Source organism: Sus scrofa, chromosome 13, assembly GCF_000003025.6.
Source record: "Sus scrofa isolate TJ Tabasco breed Duroc chromosome 13, Sscrofa11.1, whole genome shotgun sequence".
NCBI classification, from domain to species: Eukaryota; Metazoa; Chordata; class Mammalia; order Artiodactyla; family Suidae; genus Sus; species Sus scrofa.
The window spans coordinates 75,325,832-75,344,906 of record NC_010455.5 but is presented as its reverse complement, the minus strand read 5'-3'; the positions used below and the strand labels follow the sequence as shown (position 1 = coordinate 75,344,906).

The 19,075-nt window shown below is 38.3% G+C and overlaps 1 protein-coding gene across 1 annotated transcript in view; it reads left to right on the top strand.

Moving 5' to 3' along the window:
• RYK (receptor-like tyrosine kinase) overlaps nucleotides 1–19,075 on the top strand; it is a 104,833-nt gene that overhangs the window by 45,408 nt on the left and 40,350 nt on the right. The window contains 4 exon segments of the mRNA XM_021069472.1: nucleotides 2,079–2,223; nucleotides 8,008–8,108; nucleotides 11,763–11,888; nucleotides 13,150–13,236. Of these exon segments, the coding sequence (XP_020925131.1) occupies nucleotides 2,079–2,223; nucleotides 8,008–8,108; nucleotides 11,763–11,888; nucleotides 13,150–13,236 (459 nt within the window).

The window sequence follows — 19,075 nt, the reverse complement described above, 5'->3', positions numbered from 1 at the left end:
CTTAGCTGAGACCCGAAGGGTGATCAGGTGGTGGAGGTGAAATGTCACAGTGAGGGAACAGGAACCTTGCATATACAAGCCTGGAATTTGGAGGTAATCAAGCAAGGTGCATTTGGGAGCTCTGTCCAGCAGAGCGGTGTCCTCTCCTCTGCCCTAGATTGTGCTGAGAAAGGTACTACCAACAAGAGCCTTTGGGACCTGCCTACCCTCCAAGATAGAATAGCCTGTGGCATTCTTAAGGAAAGTCATGCCTTGGGGTTCCCATCGTGGCTCAGTGGTTAACGAATCCGACTAGGAACCATGAGGTTGCGGGTTCGATCCTGACCCCGCTCAGTGGGTTAAGGATCTGGCGTTACTGTGAGCTGTGGTGTAGGTTGTAGACGAGGCTGGGATCCTGCCTTGCTGTGGCTGTGGCGTAGGCTGGCAGCTACAGCTCCGATTAGACCCTTAGCCTGGGAACCTCCATATGCCATGGGAGCAGCCCTAGAAAAGGCAAAAAGACGGGAAGAAAAAAAAAAAAAAAAAGGAAAGTCATGCCTTTGTTCAGGCTGCAGTCAGGTCTAGCTGCCCTTGAAGCCATTTGCATTTGGTCTCTCTGCAGTGAGTTGTTCTGGTTTATCATTTGTTGTTTCGCAGTTTAAATTTTAGAAAGCAATCTTATTTCTAAGTTTTTGAAAGCTTTAACTTTAATCCTGACCTAGTTTCAGAACTCCAAACTTGTCCGTCAACTTGACATCACCATGTAGATATGTACTAGGTGCTCTTGATTCTCTCTTTCCTCAACCTGCTTGCTTTTTCTTTGTGAAGGTACCTTATCTACCTAATTTTTTAAGCCAAAGCTTTGATTCCTCTTTTTCTTTCCACCCTGTTGTAATCCATTAGTGAAGTATTCTTGTTGCTTCCCAGTCCATGAACTTCTTATCTTGTCCATAACACTCTTATCCAAGCCACTGCTGTCTCTTTCTTGGGCTGCTGTAGTAACCTGATTTGTTCTCTGCACCTGCTCTTGCTCCTCCCCAGAGTATTCTTTGTACGGCATGCAGTTATCTTTTTTTTTTTTCCAAGTATGATGATATGATTGTGTGTTTGTCATTCCTTTGCTTGAAGACCTGCAGTGACTTTCCATCTCATTTAGGATAAAACGTAAATTCCTCAGTAGAATTCTGGTGTGAGCAGTCATCAAAATGTACCCGAATCTTCAGTTACACCAGTTCTGTTTCTCTGTCATCCATTTTGCTTGCTTTTATAGGTGGATCTTTGTGTGTCTCTTTCTCACTTGCCCCTGTGTGTGTGTGTCTGTGTCTTTGAATTATCTCCCCTATTGCTAAGGCTTTCTTTCTCTTTTTTTTTTTTTTTTTGAATACTATAAAGTTGAATATTATTTTATTTCATGAGTAGAGTCTTGTTTTTCTGCTTTTATCTTTAAAAGAAGATAAGCAAAATAATTTCTGTTAGTCTCAAAAGAGAAAAAAATTAAAGTTTGTTTGTTTGTTTTAGCTCTTGGGTCGCTCTGCTGTATATTCCTTCCCGCATGAGTTAGTGGTCATTGGTAGTAAAAATGCTGATCTCTCCACCCCATGCGTCAGGGTTGAGGAAATGTGGAGGGTCTATAGATCCCACTGTCCGGTATGATAACTGCTGGCCACGTGTGGCTATTTAACTTTAATTAATGAAATTAGAACTTCAGTTCCTCAGTTGTACAGGCTACATTTCAAGTGCTTGATAACCACAGGTGCCCAGTGGCCACTCCGTTGGATACACTCTTAGACCATTTCCCTATCGGGACCCTATTGAGAAGCACTGCTATGGATGGCTTATTACATGTATACCACTTGTGAATTTTACTCACGAGGCAAAAGTTCTGTTTAAAACCCTTTTTAAACACCACAACAGAGACATTTTAAAAAATTGTGTGAATTTACATGAGCATGCTGTTGGTAGCTGATCTTATCAAAGAATGGACAGATGAAAGGAAGATCTTTTTTACAAAGAACAGGGTCACGTTGTGTATGTTGGGTCACAAAGCAATTGATGATGTTTGTTTAAAAAACTTAATGTGCTGTTCATTTTTATTTCAGATGATCCCGTACATGCAGCTCCAACCACTTCTACGCGTGTGTTTTATATCAGCGTAGGGGTTTGCTGTGCAGTAATATTCCTTGTAGCAATAATATTAGCTGTTTTGCACCTTCATAGTATGAAAAGGATTGAACTGGATGACAGGTATTGTATATACTTTTTGGGAAAGGAAAAAGATTAAAAGCAGTTCTTTGCATTTCTGTGGGAGCCCACACGTTCCCATGCACACTGGTGCACAGTGGTCCAGGGAAGAAAGGAGGGTGGCTAAGCCTGCCCCAGAGGAAAAATTACTGTCTTTGTGTTTCTATGTTTTTATTTTTTAAAATTTGTGAAGTCAGAAATTACAGTTTATTAGGTGGTGGGAAGAAGTAGAGGTCAGTTTCTTTCCTTCCCTCTTTGACACGACTCTATTCTAGACTCCTTTTTTTAACAATAGCCTCGTTTCTTCCTCCTAGTTCAGCCATCCAGCCATCCTTCCAGTTTGTTAGTATTTATTGAGAACCTCCTGTGATTTAAATCATTAGTTCTCAACTTAGTTGCACATTAGAGTCATCGGTAAGCTTTTAAAATATATCGGTGCTTGGACCCACCCTCCGGAGGTTCTCATGTCATTGGTCTAGGTTGGTGTTTAGGCATCAGTATTTCTACTAAAGCTTCCTGAATGATACTAATGTTTAGCCTTTGAGATGAACTGGGTTAGATACTATGCTAAGTGCTGCGAATAAAAAAATAATGACATATTTTATGGCTTCAAGTATTTAATCTTTGACATTAACCTGTAATTATAAAAGTTTGTACATTTGATGATCATGATATGTTTATTATAGTGTGAAAATACAAAAGGTGCATGTCCTGGCCTGGGTGAGTCAGGATGAGCAGGAGGACATTATAGCCAGGATAGGGTGAAAGGTAAAGATGGGACAATAGACAGGTTTATTTTCCCAGTACACAGTTCTCCTTCCCCTCCTCAGTGATTCCTAGCTGCTGACTGAAGACAGTCTCAGCTTTATGACTTGGCTTTCAAAGCACCCTCCTTTATGTGGAGATGGGCCTCCCATGCTCTTTGAATGAGTCTCTCATCCTTACTTCATGCTCTAGTCAAATGATTACTCGTTCCTCACTTTTGCCCTCCAGGACTTTTGTTCATGCTGTCCTTTGCCCACAGGGCTCCCTGCATTTTTGACTGGTCCAAACCCTGTCTGTTCTTCATATTTGAACTTCATTGCCATTTCTTGCATGAAGTGTCTTTCATGCCTCTCAACCATCAATTTCTCCCTCTTCTCTGTCTCTCTCCCTCCGTCTCTGCTTCTCTGTATCTCTTTCTTTTTGGTAACAATTATTGTACTTTTTCCTTCTAAAATCATTTTTTGTAAGCTTTTTCCAGGTAGGGAAGCAGCGTATCTTACTGTTGACTCCTTAGTCCTGCATGGTGTCATACGTTGAGTGGATAAGCCTATGTGTGGCATAAACAAAGACACAAGGGACAGCGAGCCTTGGTTGGATTAATCCCTGCCCCTAAGTATTCTCTGTCCCTACTGTTATACTTTCTGCATCTGAGTAGAGGAAGGAGTTCAGAATAAGAAGAGAAATACACAGCTGGTGTGTTCTAGAATATGTTTTTTATATATTCGGTGGTATTGAAATTAGATCTAAGTTTGTAGAGAGAGAAAGGAGGGGAAAGTGAGGTAATAGGAACATTTTGATTGGTCTTTGAGAGAGGATATAGCATACTTACAGGTACTGAAGGGCATGGTTTTGAGGGGTTTTGATACTTGCATTCTCCTTGAATGCTTGCTTGTGTGCAGGGGCTCTGAACCCAGAGAGACCGGAGTTGTGCGAGAACTTCAGATTCCATGGGGCATACCTTTGCTGCTGAAATAATCCCTTACTACCCTGAAATGGTGTTCCAGTCCTCTTTAGTTTTCAGGCAAAGGTTTGCAGACATTGCCTGAATAGAAGCAGCTTTCATCATCACTTGTTTTTAGAACACAGCTTGGTGGTTCAGAGCATGGACTGGAGCCAGAGCATCTCTGAATTCTGGATGTGCTGCTTACTAGCTTTATGGCCCAGATAGAGTAAGTTATATAGCCTCTTTATGTCTCAGTTTTCCTCATCTCTAAAGCAGAGATGATCATGGCATATACTTAGTAGGATTATGTGAAGTTTTAGTGAAATAAAACTGTAGGCTCTTAAAACAAGCCCTGCATGTATTAAGTGCCATTAATATGATTTTTCTTTTCAGAAAGTTGAAGTATGCAGATAGTGATGGACTAATTTCTTCTTCAGCTCTTATCCTGTTGTTCTAGCTTTTGTTACCTGCCAGATGAGCTAATAGAGGTCACTAGAGAGTTCTCATCCAGTAATCTAATAGCATTTAAGAGACACTTGCTTCTTCTCTCTGCATTGGGACCACTGAGATAATGAGATAATGATGGCTGCCATTTTATTGAGTGCTGGTTACCAGTAATGTACCGAGAACTTTACATTTATTATTATCTTATTTGATACTTATAGCCACCTATGGCTGAAATACAGTCCTTGTTTTAGAGATGAAGAAATAGACTTAAAGAGATTAAATAACTTTTTTCGGAGTTGCACTGCCTAGGACCAGGGCAGATCAACAGGAGGGGCTTGTTATTGTTATAATAGCTGTATTGTGATATCTCAGTACTGTAATTGTGGAATGCGCTTGTTATATGCCAGGCACTATTCCAGGCTTTACATCCATTCATTCACTTAAACCTAACAGCAGCCCTATGAAGTTTGAGAACCCATGGCTCTGTGGAATTCCTTGCACAGGGATGGTAGAGAGTTCTTCCTTTCCTGGCGCTCAGGAGCCAGAGTCCTGTTATACACAGAACTTACTTAGAGGCAGAGAATAAAACTGCCTGAGGTGTGCTCACGCCAGGGGCAGGTGGAGCCCATGTGTGCATCTGAGTTGTAGAGCTTCAGTAAAGTCCTTCCATAGAAGGATTGGTCTGCACCCTGTTTGCACTGCAGTCTTTCCCTGTTCGCTTGTGACTATATGAGAATTCACTCTTTTGTGAGATACTTGAACTTGTTATTTGGCAATATCTTCATTTTCATTATCTCTACCTCACCACCCTTGCTATTACTGGTGACAAGGTCCCTTTTATTTCCCCTTATTTGTTTCTATATCCAGTGTCTGCTAGGTATCCCTTGAATGAATGTTGCAGGAAGAATTCTCAGTGAGTAGAAAGAGTCAGGAAACCATTCAGTTATAGCAATAACTCTACCTCTTTAAGAATATGTCAATAACTCATATCAGAAGCAGCCATTCTCTCTGGTTTATTACAGCTTTCTATGCCAAGAAAGTGTGTTTTTCTGTTTTGTTTTGGATTTAGGAAGTATTAATTGAGCTCTCACTGAGGTTTCATTTGGACCTATTTGAGGGTTCTCATGCCAGGCACTGGTTTAGGTGCTGGGGGCGATGGGGTAGCAGGAGGAGCGAACAAACAGATACTCTTCCTGCCCTCATGGAGTTCATAGTTTGCTTGGGCAAGGCAGACATTAAACCAGGAATCCCTGCTAGGATGCAGGGTTCATGAGAGCAGGGATCTTTGTCTATTATGTTCAATGCTATATCCCCAGCATGGTATCTGGCAGCTAGTAGACACTTAGTAATAGTTGCTCAATGAATAAATAAATCAAATACACAGAAAAAATAGAAAAATATAAATTACAATAAGTACTCTGAAGGAAAATGATCTTTGCCCAAAGTTATAACTTCAGCTCTAAAGCAGGGTTAATGTCTTCATAACTGATCTTACTTGCTTGTGAAAGTCAAATGAGATAATTTATTTAGACTGGTTTTAAACTATTAAGTGCTAGCAGATGTACATTTTTATCTCATTTTTACTTCATGTTACCTAGCTATGTAGATAATTGACTTTAATAGGTATCAGGGGTCAATCCCCAACTGTTTCCTGCATCTCTCATAACAGTAGCTCTGGTATTTCAAAGGTTTGTTCTGACCACTTAACATAGTGCTGTGCTCATTGTAGGGACCACTGATTTGGATGTGCTCCTATTATCTCAGCATGCCCAGGCTTTCCAGGAATTCTGAGGTGGTATGACAGTGCCACCTACTGTTGAGTTACTGAAGGGAAACACCAGTAAAACTAGTAGCTTGGAGCCAGTGCATATTTATTCAGTCAAACCAACCTGTGTGTTGGTTGCAGGTAATATTAAATAGTACTTTCAGAATTGAGCCTTGCAAAAATTCTGGGAGATAGGTTTTTTTAATCCCATTTTATGGGTAAGTAAATTGCATTCCATTATTTCCCCTCTCTTTGGGGATGTGATGCTTTTTTTCCCTCCCCATTAATTGAATCCTGGACTTTGATTTCCTGTATGATCTTTGAGTACTACTCAGAACTCCAGGAACAGATGCCCTGTGGTTCTGAGGATTGGGAATGCATATTATTGGTAATAATAAGCATAACTAGTAATAATTTTTTAATGTATGTTCGAGGACAAGGCACTAAATGCTTTACTTTCTTGTAATTGTTCTAACAAACTTTTTTCAGGAGGTAGTATTATGTTCATTCTCTCCATGAAGAATTTGAGGCTCCAGAAGCATAAGTTTACTCAAAGTCATATAGCCAGTAAACAAACTCCAGTGCTGGAGTTCCCATTGTTGCTTAGCGGATTATGAACTTGATTAGTATCCATGAGGATGTGTGTTTGATCCCTGGCCTCATTCGGTGGGTTAAGGATCTGGCGTTGCCATGAGCCATGGTGTAGTTCGCAGACACGGCTTGATCTGGCGTCACTGTGGCTGTGACGCAGACCTATAGCTGCAGCTCTGATTTAACTCCTAGCCTCAGAACTTCCATAAGCCATAGTTGTAGCCCTAAAAGGCAAAAAATAAAATAAAATAAAATGGATGTAGTGCTGGCAGTTTTGATTTCAAGGTTATGGTCTTCGTCTCTTCACTGTACTGTCCTCTACAGACTATATCTGTAGACCTGTGCAACTCAGTTCTTGAATAGCAGCTTTTTGTCATTATATATTTGTTTTAATCATCAGGTTTTAAAAATATAGAATATTGTGTGAGACGTCAGTTAAAAGGTTTTGCATATTTAGGAAAGTTAGGTGCCTCTGATCCTATAGCTAAGCAAGGCATGGAAGGTCTATCCTGCCTTTGATCTCACTCTTCATGCTGAATTTCTCTGCTTTACTTCTCCACTACTGCAAAATTGTAAGGGCTGAGGCAGTGAAATTGGAATGTGCTTAAGGGTGTCCTGGGATAAGGCTGTTGTTGACCACTGACAAGACAAGAGGACATTAATTTGTAGTAATCTTGAGTATGGTATTCACAGTTATTTGAGCCTACCATTTTCTGGGGTCCTGATTATTTACTTAAAGAATATGGTATTAATGGAGTGCTTCAAGTGCTAGAGATTTCTAGTAAGTTCCATAAATTCTAAAAAGGTGGGACTGGGAAAGTAGAAGAAGCAAAATGTGTGTGATTAAATAGATTCCACCAGGTAGGATATCCCTTCCCAAGCTAAGAGGCCTGTTTTTCTACTCTTAAGAACAGTCTAACTCAGTGGCATGAACTGTTTTCCTAAGAAATCATCCATAGTTCCCTAACATATTATTGTGTGAGGTTCAGGACTGCTGTCTGTGGTGTCTGAGAACCACATTTGTGAATGACTTTGATATGATGAACCTGCCTGATGATTGTGGAGATAGAAAGGAAAGAAAAAATAGAACTCTGAATTATGAAGTAGATACAGTTTCACTATGGAGCATTTGTGATGGAGATCCAGGCATCGTTGTGATCCCCATTAGAATTTTAAGCTGCTTATAAGGGCTACATGCATTTTGTATGTATGGAAAAAGGAGATTTCTCATTGAAGCTGACTTGCCAAGTATTTCTCTCTTAAAAATTGTTTGCAGCATCAGTGCCAGCAGTAGTTCCCAAGGGCTGTCTCAGCCATCTACCCAGACGACTCAATATCTGAGAGCCGACACACCCAACAATGCAACTCCTATCACCAGTAAGAGTTAATTTAATTCTAAAGATGATTTACTAAAGTTGTCTATGGTCTGTCTGTCCTTGGTCCTGTGTGCCTAGTTACTTGTGGGACGTGTACCATGCTATGTATATAATATCTAACATGCACACAATTAGGCTTTAACTTTTGCTTTCTAGAGGATTGAATGAAACATCTAAAATTGGAGTATTAAAATTTTAAGCTTAATTGCTAGGTTAATTTCGCAGAGGTCTCTGTAGATGGTATTAAAAGGGCTACTGAATCGTCTATATAAATTTAGAAGGAAGGTTTTCAGAAAGTTATAGAAGAAGCCACTGAGCTGCATGGACACAGAGACTTGGATTCTAATGAATTATTTGATGACCTCATGGGCTGTGGTAAGGACTTTACATTGTTTTATGTTCATGATGGGAAACTAGCTGCCACTAGAGTTGAGAGCATGGATCTGATCTCTTTTTTTGAGCAGGATTTTGATGAAAGCTTTTATGACATGTAGGTGTTTGCAGGAAGATAATAATTCTTAGAGTATAATTTAGACATAATGAGGACTCAGTCACCATACAATAAGAAACAGCACAATCATCAGCATAGACAGTGGACCACAAGTCAGGGCTCAACTCAGTGGTGCTATTGATTAATTAGGTTCTTGTAGACAGTTAACTGTTTCCTTCCTTGGGCTAACATTTACTCTTTAGTAAACTAAAATTAAGAATAATGTTCTTGGAGTTCCCGTTGTGTTGTAGTGGCTTAAGAATCTGATTGCAGCAGCTCAGGTCACTGTGGAGGTGAAGGTTGGATCCCCAGCCCAGCCAAGTGGGTTAAGGATTTGGTATTGCTGCAGCTCTAGCGTGGGTTGCAGCTGCAGCTCAGTTTCAGTCCTTGGCCTGGGAATTTCCATATGCCCCATGTGTGGCCAAAAATAAAGAATATCTGTTCTTCACTCAGTGTCCTCTTGTGGTTTTTCAAAACTAATTCCCATTAAGAAGAACCAGATTTCTTTGGAGAAACAGATGATTCCAGGACTCAGTTAGGAATGGGTAAGCTAAGCCTGAACATTGCTGAGCCGAAAATCAGGGCGGCTGCTAAAGACAAGAGTTCTCTAAAATGGGACCATTGAGCATTAAAAAGAAAAAAATGACTGCAGTGGATTGAAACTGTGTAACTGTGAAATGTAAAAATGTATAAAAATCCACGTTTGTAATGATACTTTTTTAGAAAATGATTATTGTGAGAGTTAACTAAGCCACCAATAATACCTTACTCTGACAATAGCTACATGAGCTGTATTTCACTGTAACCAGATGGGTGATGGTTTGAAGGAATTTTTTTTTTTTTAACAAAAGAATCCCAGCTAATAAATGTGACAGAATTAGAAAGTCATACTTGCATCCCCTAATAAAATATTTGATTCAGGAAAAGATCAATGTTTTAAACCCTATAAACAAAGGGAAGTAGGGAACTTTACCATTTGAGGGATCTGACTATCACTGCCTGAATCTACTGCTGAAACTTGGCATCATTAAAAGTAGGACAACTAGGTATTTTTTACCCCTAGTTGGAGTATTCTTATCTCCCTCCAAGAGTTAACTTGGATCTAACTAAGACTGCAGAATTGCGGTTTACAAGGGGTATACCCAGAGGATCAGGGTGCTCTTCCTTGCATAAAGGAAACATCGCATAAGTGACCAACACTGAAGGCACTGCTGGGATTTGAACCCAGGATCTCCTCTTTGCAGTTTACAAGGAATACAGGGATAGAGGAACAAGTTAGATGACACTAGAAGAGGCAGATGCTGGACATTCTTCAGAATGATTGACCCAGTTTCTTTAATAAGATGTGACACAAAAAAAAGAAAGGGGAGCAGGGGGCATTCTAGTTTAAAAGAAATCTAAACGAAATCAAAGGAGACAGTTCGGGGGATCAGGGTATGTGCTGGCATTGTGGGGTGGAAATCTTATAAAATTGGATTGTGATGATCATTGTACAACTATAAATGTAATAAACTCATTGAGTAACAACAACAACAAAAAAGAAATCTAAGCAAAATCATAACATCAATTAACATCTCTTCCAAGGAAAGAAAGACACATGCTCTTCAGGAAATATGATGTGAGAGTAGCTCAGACTATTTATTCCTAAGAAACATCATTGCTTTTTTTTTTTTTTTTTCCTTTCTTTTTTCTTTTTATGGCTGTACCTGCAGCAAATGGAAGTTCCTGGAGCTAGGGGTCAAATCAGAGCTGCAGCTGCCAGCCTACACCACAGTCACAGCAACTCCAAGTCCGAGCCACATCTACAGTCACAGCTCATGGCAATGCCAGATCCATAAGCCACTGAGCGAGGTCAGGGATCAAACCTGCATCCTCATGGATGCTAGTTGGGTTCTTAACCTGCTGAGCCACAACAGAAACTCCAACACATCATTGCTTTTAATGTTTAGATGTCTATCTCTGTTTTGTAGAGTCAATTCTTGATTGTGGAATAACGTTAAGGAGGTAGATAAGTAAATTATTATAATATATGGTAAAAGCAAAATACTCTTTGTAAAAAGCCAGTTTTTTATTAGTTGACAAATTCTTTTGGTTGCCACTGATAAGATGTTTGTTTTTGTAGACAGTATCTTAATTTAAGGAAGATAGAAAATTCATTTCTTATAGATGATAAAAACAAAAATGCTTTAAAAAAAACCCAATGGAAATATATTAGCTTATAAATAAAAAAAGGAAGGCACAGAAAAACATTCAAAGACAAAATGGCCAAGAATTTTCCAGAATAACAAAACACAGTAGACCACAGATGCAAGAAAGAGAATTCCAGGCAGAATTAAACACACATAAAAACATATGCGCACACACCTAGACATAACCATGGTCAAATTCAAGTTTGTCAGCCTAATCCACCCATTATAAAATTTTCTAAAGCCTTTAATGTAGATCTTCCAGCAGCCATTGATGATCATTGTCTAGGTCCACACATTTTTTAGGGATTTTTCTTCCTCCAAATGCCATTCTTCCCCAAATACCATTCCAATTTCTGCTTATTAACACTGGGTCTTCCTTTTCTTCTAACCTATTTTCTTGGGATGAAAATTGTAATTTGTGGCCAGAAATTTTGTTTTACTATCATCATATTAAGAATGAATGAAAATTAAGGGGACTGAAAAACAAATGTTAATCTCACAGTGGTGTGACTAAGCTGTATGAATGCCAGATGATTAAATCAATTGTATGTTTTTGTTAGAAAAGATATTTTTACAAACATCTCTTCATTTGAAAAGTTTTTCTGTTAGAAGTTTATATTAGAAAATCTTTGGGAAGAAAAGCAGTCCATGTGAGCGATTAAATTAAATTCCATGAGTCAAAGCTTGTTTCATTTGGCCGAAAGGCAAATGGTGGTAATATAATATTAGTTTGTGTTTCTTGTTTTGATTCTGCATTTTAAGATTTTGGGGTAAGTGGGAAAGTACTTTTTTTCTAATTTAGTATGGTCTTCGTAAGTACTTCTCCCTCTTCTTGTGTGTGTGCCTTTTTCCTTTTATGATTCTTATATTCATTCATTCCTGTTACTTGAGTCCTGAGGTTCTTACTGAACTAGTTGGCTCTGATGCCATAATAAGGGTATTTATATTTCTTGGTTTGGCTTTGTTGGCTCCTCAGGTTATCCTACCTTGCGGATAGAGAAGAATGACCTGAAAAGTGTCACTCTTTTGGAGGCCAAAGCTAAGGTGAAGGATATTGCAATATCCAGGGAGAGGATAACTCTAAAAGATGTACTCCAAGAAGGTATTTATTATCTCAAAATCAGGTTTTCAAGGAAGATTTAATGTTAGTAGTATAAATTTTGGTGTTTCAAATTTTAAGAATTTCATCTCATTTTGTGTCTAAGGATAGAAAGCGTGCACAGTTTATTTCCTCTATAAAGCTGATTTTTATTTTCCCTTTTTTAAAGATCTTTAATTTGCCCTAATATTACTTTGGTGCAGTTCTTGGTTTTCAAGTATATGAAAGCATGGTTATTTAATAGTAAACACTATTTGTCACCTCAAAGTATATTTTCTGTTTAGTTCTTATCTAAAGATGATCACTACCTGGTAGGCCTCTTTGGAGTGTTCTAAGTAATTTTCTCTGTAATGGAAAGTGTGAGGGTTCTAGCAGCAGGGCTATGCATGGGTTTTGGAGTTGTGCTCAAGTTCCAAAATCAGTCCCACAATTTATTACCTATGTGACTTTGGAGAAATCATTTACTATCTTCCATGTCCAGTTTCTTCCTTTTTTATAAGTTTGGACAATGTTGTCTACTCTTAGACCAATTAAGAAGAGTAGATGAAGTGATGTTCGTTAAATGAACTAACACGTGACTGCTGTTTGATAGATAGTACCCTTCCCTTCCCCACTTGCTGGTCCTTGCTTTCTTATTTGAGTTTCAGGGTTATTGATTAGGGAGGAGGCTAAAAGAAGAGGACAGGAATTAATAATAAAATACTTTATTGTGCTCTTCAGGTTGGTGGAAAATTAGTTTTCCCCCTTCCATAACTCAGTTTGGAATGTTTTGGATACATATGAGTATGTATCATGCGTGTGATTGGGATGCTTGTACATCAGTCACAGTAAGAGGTGGACTTGAACTCTCCCAAGTTGCAAACAGTTATTAACGGAAGCAGATTTTTTTGAGGGTCTGTTTTTGAATTATATGTGAAGAGTCCATTTTTCTCCTTTGTCATTGCTGTGAAGCTGAGCCTAAAAACTCAAAAATGCTTCTTGAATACCATGTTACTGAGTGCCAGTGTTCCTGGCTATATTATTACTTTATTTAGGATAGTTTAGGAAAAAATTCTCATATACTTAAATAATTTAAATATAGTATATGTGTAGTTACAAAGAACTTGTAGTAGTCCTTAAAAAAAACCAAAGATTTGAGTCTTTTTACACTAGGGCTGGAGTAATATTGATCACATATGCCTTTGTGATGTTTAAGCTATGTTACACCAGAAAGTTTTTATGGACATTATCATATGATCTCAATAATTATTATTTTTCCTTTTAGGTACTTTTGGGCGTATTTTCCATGGGGTTTTAGTAGATGAAAAAGATCCAAGTAAAGAAAAACAAGCATTTGTAAAAACAGTTAAAGGTAGGATTTTATTTCCTATGCTCTTTCCATAATACTTTCCTAAGGTGGTTTATGCCAGCAAAATTCTGTTTCAAACTCTCAGTGTGTGCTCGATCTTTAAATCAATCCATGTTAATTTAGCTCATGTACTTTTTTTTTTTGTCTTTTTGCCTTTTCTTGAGCCACTCCCACGGCATATGGAGGTTCCCAGGCTAGGGGTCTAATCGGAGCTGTAGCCACAGGCCTACGCCACAGCCACAGCAATGCAGGATCTGAGCTGCATCTGTGACTTACACCACAGCTCACGGCAACGCCAGATCCATAACCCACTGAGCAAGGCCGGGGAACGAACTCTCAACCTCATGGTTCCTAGTCGGATTCATTAACCACTGAGCCACAACGGGAACTCCATAGCGCATGTACTTTTTAGATGTGTTATTATTCTCATTAAGGTATAGAAAATAGAAGCTAATAAATTAAGACATTATACATTTGTTAGATGTTAGTCAGTTAAACTGACTTCATTTTTGCTCTATTATTTTATTTTATTTTTTTATTATTATTATTATTTTTGTCTTTTCTAGAGCCACACCTGTGGGATATAGAGTTTCCCAGGCTAGGGGTCTAATCGGAGCTATAGTCACCGGCCTGCACCACAGCCACAGCAATGTGGGATCTGAGGCAACGCTGGATCCTTAACCCACTGAGCCAGGCCAGGGATCAAACCCGCAACCTCATGGTTCCTAGTTGGATTCATTAACCACTGAGCCACGATGGAAACTCCATTTTATTATTTTATTTATTTATTTATTTATTTACTTTTTGCGTTTTTGCTCTATTATGTTTTTCCTAGGTTAAACTTCTTTGATTTTTCCTCTCAAAGAACATTTTTAGCAGCTTTCCCTCTGTCTCAGTACCACTCCCACCTCCCCATACTGAGTACTGTAAAGAAAAAAGTGACTCCCATACCTTATGTGAATAGCTGCTATTTGCCTTCCTCTCATTCCCTCTCCCCCACTTTTTTGCTGTTATGTATAATCTGCAGAAAATCTGTGCATGTATGTGTGTGCATGAGTGCATGTGTGTGTGTGTGTATTTATATCTTGCACAGTTTTGCACCTATAGCCATAGTTGGAATTGCTATTTGAGGTGTTTACATTTAAAATTTTGATAGATGTTGCCAGATTGTTTTCTAAAAGATAGCACTAGTTTGTATTTTCATGACCAGAATGCCTATTTTCACATATTCTCCTTTTGGAAAAATATGATGCTTAATTTTTCACTTATTAATTTATATAAATTTTTCAGTTAGAGATTCCTTATCAAAATATACTGGAATATTTTTTATATGGCTTGTTGCCTAATACTGGTAAACTAGCAAGACTTTTTAAAATACTAGAATTGTAATGATTTATAATTGATATTTGTAAAAACTTGAATAATTCTTAGTTAAGCCTATTTGCTTTTTTTTTTTTTTTTTTTTTTTTTGTCTTTTGTCTTTGTTGTTGTTGCTATTTCTTGGGCCGCTCCCGCAGCATATGGAGGTTCCCAGGCTAGGGGTTGAATCAGAGCTGTAGCCACCGGCCTACGCCAGAGCCACAGCAACGTGGGATCCGAGCCGCGTCTGCAACCTACACCACAGCTCACGGCAACGCCGGATCGTTAACCCACTGAGCAAGGGCAGGGACCGAACCCGCAACCTCATGGTTCCTAGTCGGATTTGTTAACCACTGCGCCATGACGGGAACTCCCCTATTTGCTTATTTTAAGAGAAATAAAAATGTGGTAATTTAAAGAATGCTTAATGTCTGGCAGTGTCTGATGTAAATTGAGATAACCAGATTATTAATTTTGGAAAAACAAATTCAGCATTTCATATGAAGTTATTGAGGGCAAAATTATATTCAGTTTTATGAGTAGGAGGTGACAATTTTATGAAGTTTACAAAGTTAATTTATAAGAACTTATGTTTCTAAATGTACTTAAAGGAGTTCTTGGAAAGTCCCAAGGGTTTGTTCTTATTTTTAAAAGTTGGGTTGTACTAATCTAACAAAAAAATCTTTGGAATTTGATTTTTTTTAATATCACAGAATTGCTTGTTTAAGGATCTACAAATGCAAACACATGCTTACACCTTTTATCTTTTCTAAACTAATGGTTTAACCTGCTATATTGTTCAGTATTTATTTTATTCATTCACTTCTAACCCCACAACACTTTTAAAGATTGACATTTAGGTTCAGTCTCACTAGATTTTCTTTTATTATTTTCCCACTGTACAGCAAGGGGGTCAGGTCATCCTTAGATGTATACATTGCAGTTACAGTTTTTTCCCCCACCCTTTCTTCTGTTGCGACATGAGTATCTAGACATAGTTCTCAATGCTATTCAGCAGGATCTCCTTATAAATCTATTCTAGGTTGTGTCTGATAAGCCCAAGCTCCCGATCCCTCCCACTCCCTCCCCCTCCCATCAGGCAACCACAAGTCTCTTCTCCAAGTCCATGATTTTCTTTTCTGAGGAGATGTTCATTTGTGCTGGATATTAGATTCCAGTTATAAGTGATGTCATATGGTATTTGTCTTTGTCTTTCTGGCTCATTTCACTCAGTATGAGATTCTCTAGTTCCATCCATGTTGCTGCAAATGGCATTATGTCATCCTTTTTTATGGCTGAGTAGTATTCCATTGTGTATATATACCACATCTTCCGAATCCAATCATCTGTCGATGGACATTTGGATTGTTTCCATGTCCTGGCTATTGTGAATAGGGCTGCAATGAACATGCGGGTGCATGTGTCTCTTTTAAGTAGAGCTTTGTCCGGATAGATGCCCAAGAGTGGGATTGCAGGGTCATATGGAAGTTCTATGTATAGATTTCTAAGGTATCTCCAAACTGTTCTCCATAGTGGCTGTACCAGTTTACATTCCCACCAGCAGTGCAGGAGGGTTCCCTTTTCTCCACAGCCCCTCCAGCACTTGTTATTTGTGGATTTATTAATGATGGCCATTCTGACTGGTGTGAGGTGGTATCTCATGGTAGTTTTGATTTGCATTTCTCTTATAATCAGCGATGTTGAGCATTTTTTCATGTGTTTGTTGGCCATCTGTATATCTTCCTTGGAGAAATGTCTATTCAGGTCTTTTGCCCATTTTTCCATTGATTGATTGGCTTTTTTGCTGTTGAGTTGTATAAGTTGCTTATATATTCTAGAGATTAAGCCCTTGTCAGTTGCATCATTTGAAACTATTTTCTCCCATTCTGTAAGTTGTCTTTTTGTTTTCTTTTTGGTTTCCTTTGCTGTGCAAAAGCTTTTCAGTTTGATGAGGTCCCATGGGTTTATTTTTGCTCTAATTTCTATTGCTTTGGGAGACTGACCTGAGAAAATATTCATGATGTTGATGTCAGAGAGTGTTTTGCCTATGTTTTCTTCTAGGAGTTTGATGGTGTCCTGTCGTATATTTAAGTCTTTCAGCCATTTTGAGTTTATTTTTGTGCATGGTGTGAGGGTGTGTTCTAGTTTCATTGCTTTGCATACAGCTGTCCAGGTTTCCCAGCAATGCTTGCTGAATAGACTTTCCTTTTCCCATTTGATGTTCCTGCCTCCCTTGTCAAAGATTAATTGACCATAGGTGTCAGGGTTTATTTCTGGGTTCTCTATTCTGTTCCATTGGTCTGTCTGTCTGTTTTGATACCAGTACCACACTGTTTTGATGACTGTGGCTTTGTAGTATTTCTTGAAGTCTGGGAGAGTGATGCCTCCTGCTTGGTTTTTGTTTCTCAGGATTGCTTTGGCGATTCTGGGTCTTTTGTGGTTCCATATAAATGTTTGGATTGTTTGTTCTAGTTCTGTGAACAATGTCATGGGTAATTTGATAGGGATTGCATTGAATCTGTAGATTGCTTTGGGTAGGATGGCCATTTTCACAATATTGATTTTTCCAATCCAGGAACATGGAATATCTTTCCATTTCTTTACATCTTCTTTGATTTCTTTGATTAAAGTTTTATAGTTCTCGGCATATAGGTCCTTTACCTCTTTGGTCAGGTGTATTCCGAGGTATTTGATTTTGTGAGGTACAATTTTAAAAGGTATCATTTTTTTGTATTCCTTTTCTAATGTTTCATTGCTGGTATACAGAAATGCAACTGACTTCTGAATGTTAATCTTATATCCTGCCACTTTGCTGAATTTATTAATCAGTTCAAGGAGTTTTGGGGTTGAGTCCTTAGGGTTTTCTAGGTATAGTATCATATCATCTGCATACAGTGACAGTTTGATCTCTTCTCTTCCTATATGGATGCCTTTGATTTCTTTTGTTTGTCTAATTGCTGTGGCTAAGACTTCCAAAACGATGTTGAAGAGCAGTGGTGAGAGTGGGCATCCCTGTCTTGTTCCAGATTTGAGTGAGAAGGCTTTCAGTTTTTCCCCATTGAGGATTATATTTGCTGTGGGTTTATCATAAATGGCTTTGATTATATTCAGGAATGTTCCCTCTATACCCACTTTGGCGAGGGTCTTGATCATGAATGGATGTTGGACTTTGTCAAATGCTTTTTCTGCGTCTATTGAGATGATCATATGATTTTTGACCTTTTTTTTGTTAATGTGGTGTATGATGCTGATTGATTTGCGTATGTTGAACCATCCTTGTGAACCTGGGATGAACCCAACCTGGTCATGGTGTATAATTTTTTTGATATGTTGTTGGATTCGGTTGGCTAAGATTTTGTTGAGAATTTTTGCATCTATATTCATCAATGATATTGGGCGATAGTTTTCTTTTTTGGTGGTATCTCTGTCTGGTTTTGGAATGAGGGTGATGGTGGCCTCATAGAATGTCTTTGGGAGTATTCCTTCTTCTTCAACCTTTTGAAAGAGTTTAAGGAGGATGGGCACCAATTCCTCTTTATATGTTTGATAAAATTCACCTGTGAAGCCATCTGGTCCTGGACTTTTATTTGTAGGGAGTGATTTTATGACCTCTTCAATTTCATTTCTAGTGATCGGTCTGTTCAGTTGGTCTGTTTCTGCTTGATTCAGTTTTGGCAAGCTGTAAGATTCTAGAAAATTGTCCATTTCTTCCAGATTGTCAAACTTGTTGCCATACAGTTGTTCATAGTATTCTCTTATGGTTTTTTGTATTTCTGCTGTATCCGTTGTGATTTCTCCTTTTTCATTTATAATTTTGGTTATTTGGGTTCTTTCTCTCCTCTTTTTAGTGAGTCTGGCCAGGGGTTTGTCAATTTTGTTCACCTTTTCAAAGAACCAGCTCTTGGTTTTATTAATTTTCTCTATTGTTTTTTGAGTCTCTATTTTATTGATTTCTTCTTTGATCTTTATAATTTCCTTCCTTCTGCTGACTTTAGGACTTTTTTGTTCTTCTTTTTCTAATTCGTTTAGGTGGAGGGTTAAGTTGTCAATTTGGGATCTTTCTTCTTTTTTGAGAAAGGCCTGGATTGCTATAAATTTCCCTCTGAGCACTGCTTTCGCAGCATCCCATAGATTTTGAGAGGTTGTGTCTTCATTATCATTTGTTTCAAGGTAGTTTTTAATTTCCTTCTTGATTTCCTCATTGACCCATTGGTTTTTTAGTAGCATGTTGTTTAGTCTCCATGGAGTAGGTTTTTTCTCTTTGCTTTTCCCATGGTTGATTTCTAATTTCATGGCATTGTGGTCAGAGAAGATACTTGAGATAATTTCTACGCTCCTAAATTTATTGAGATTCGCTTTGTGTCCCAATATGTGGTCGATTCTTGAGAATGTTCCATGAGCATTTGAGAAGAATGTGTATTCTGCTTTTTTTGGATGTAATGTCCTGAAGATATCAATTAAGTCTAACTTTTCTATTGTTTCC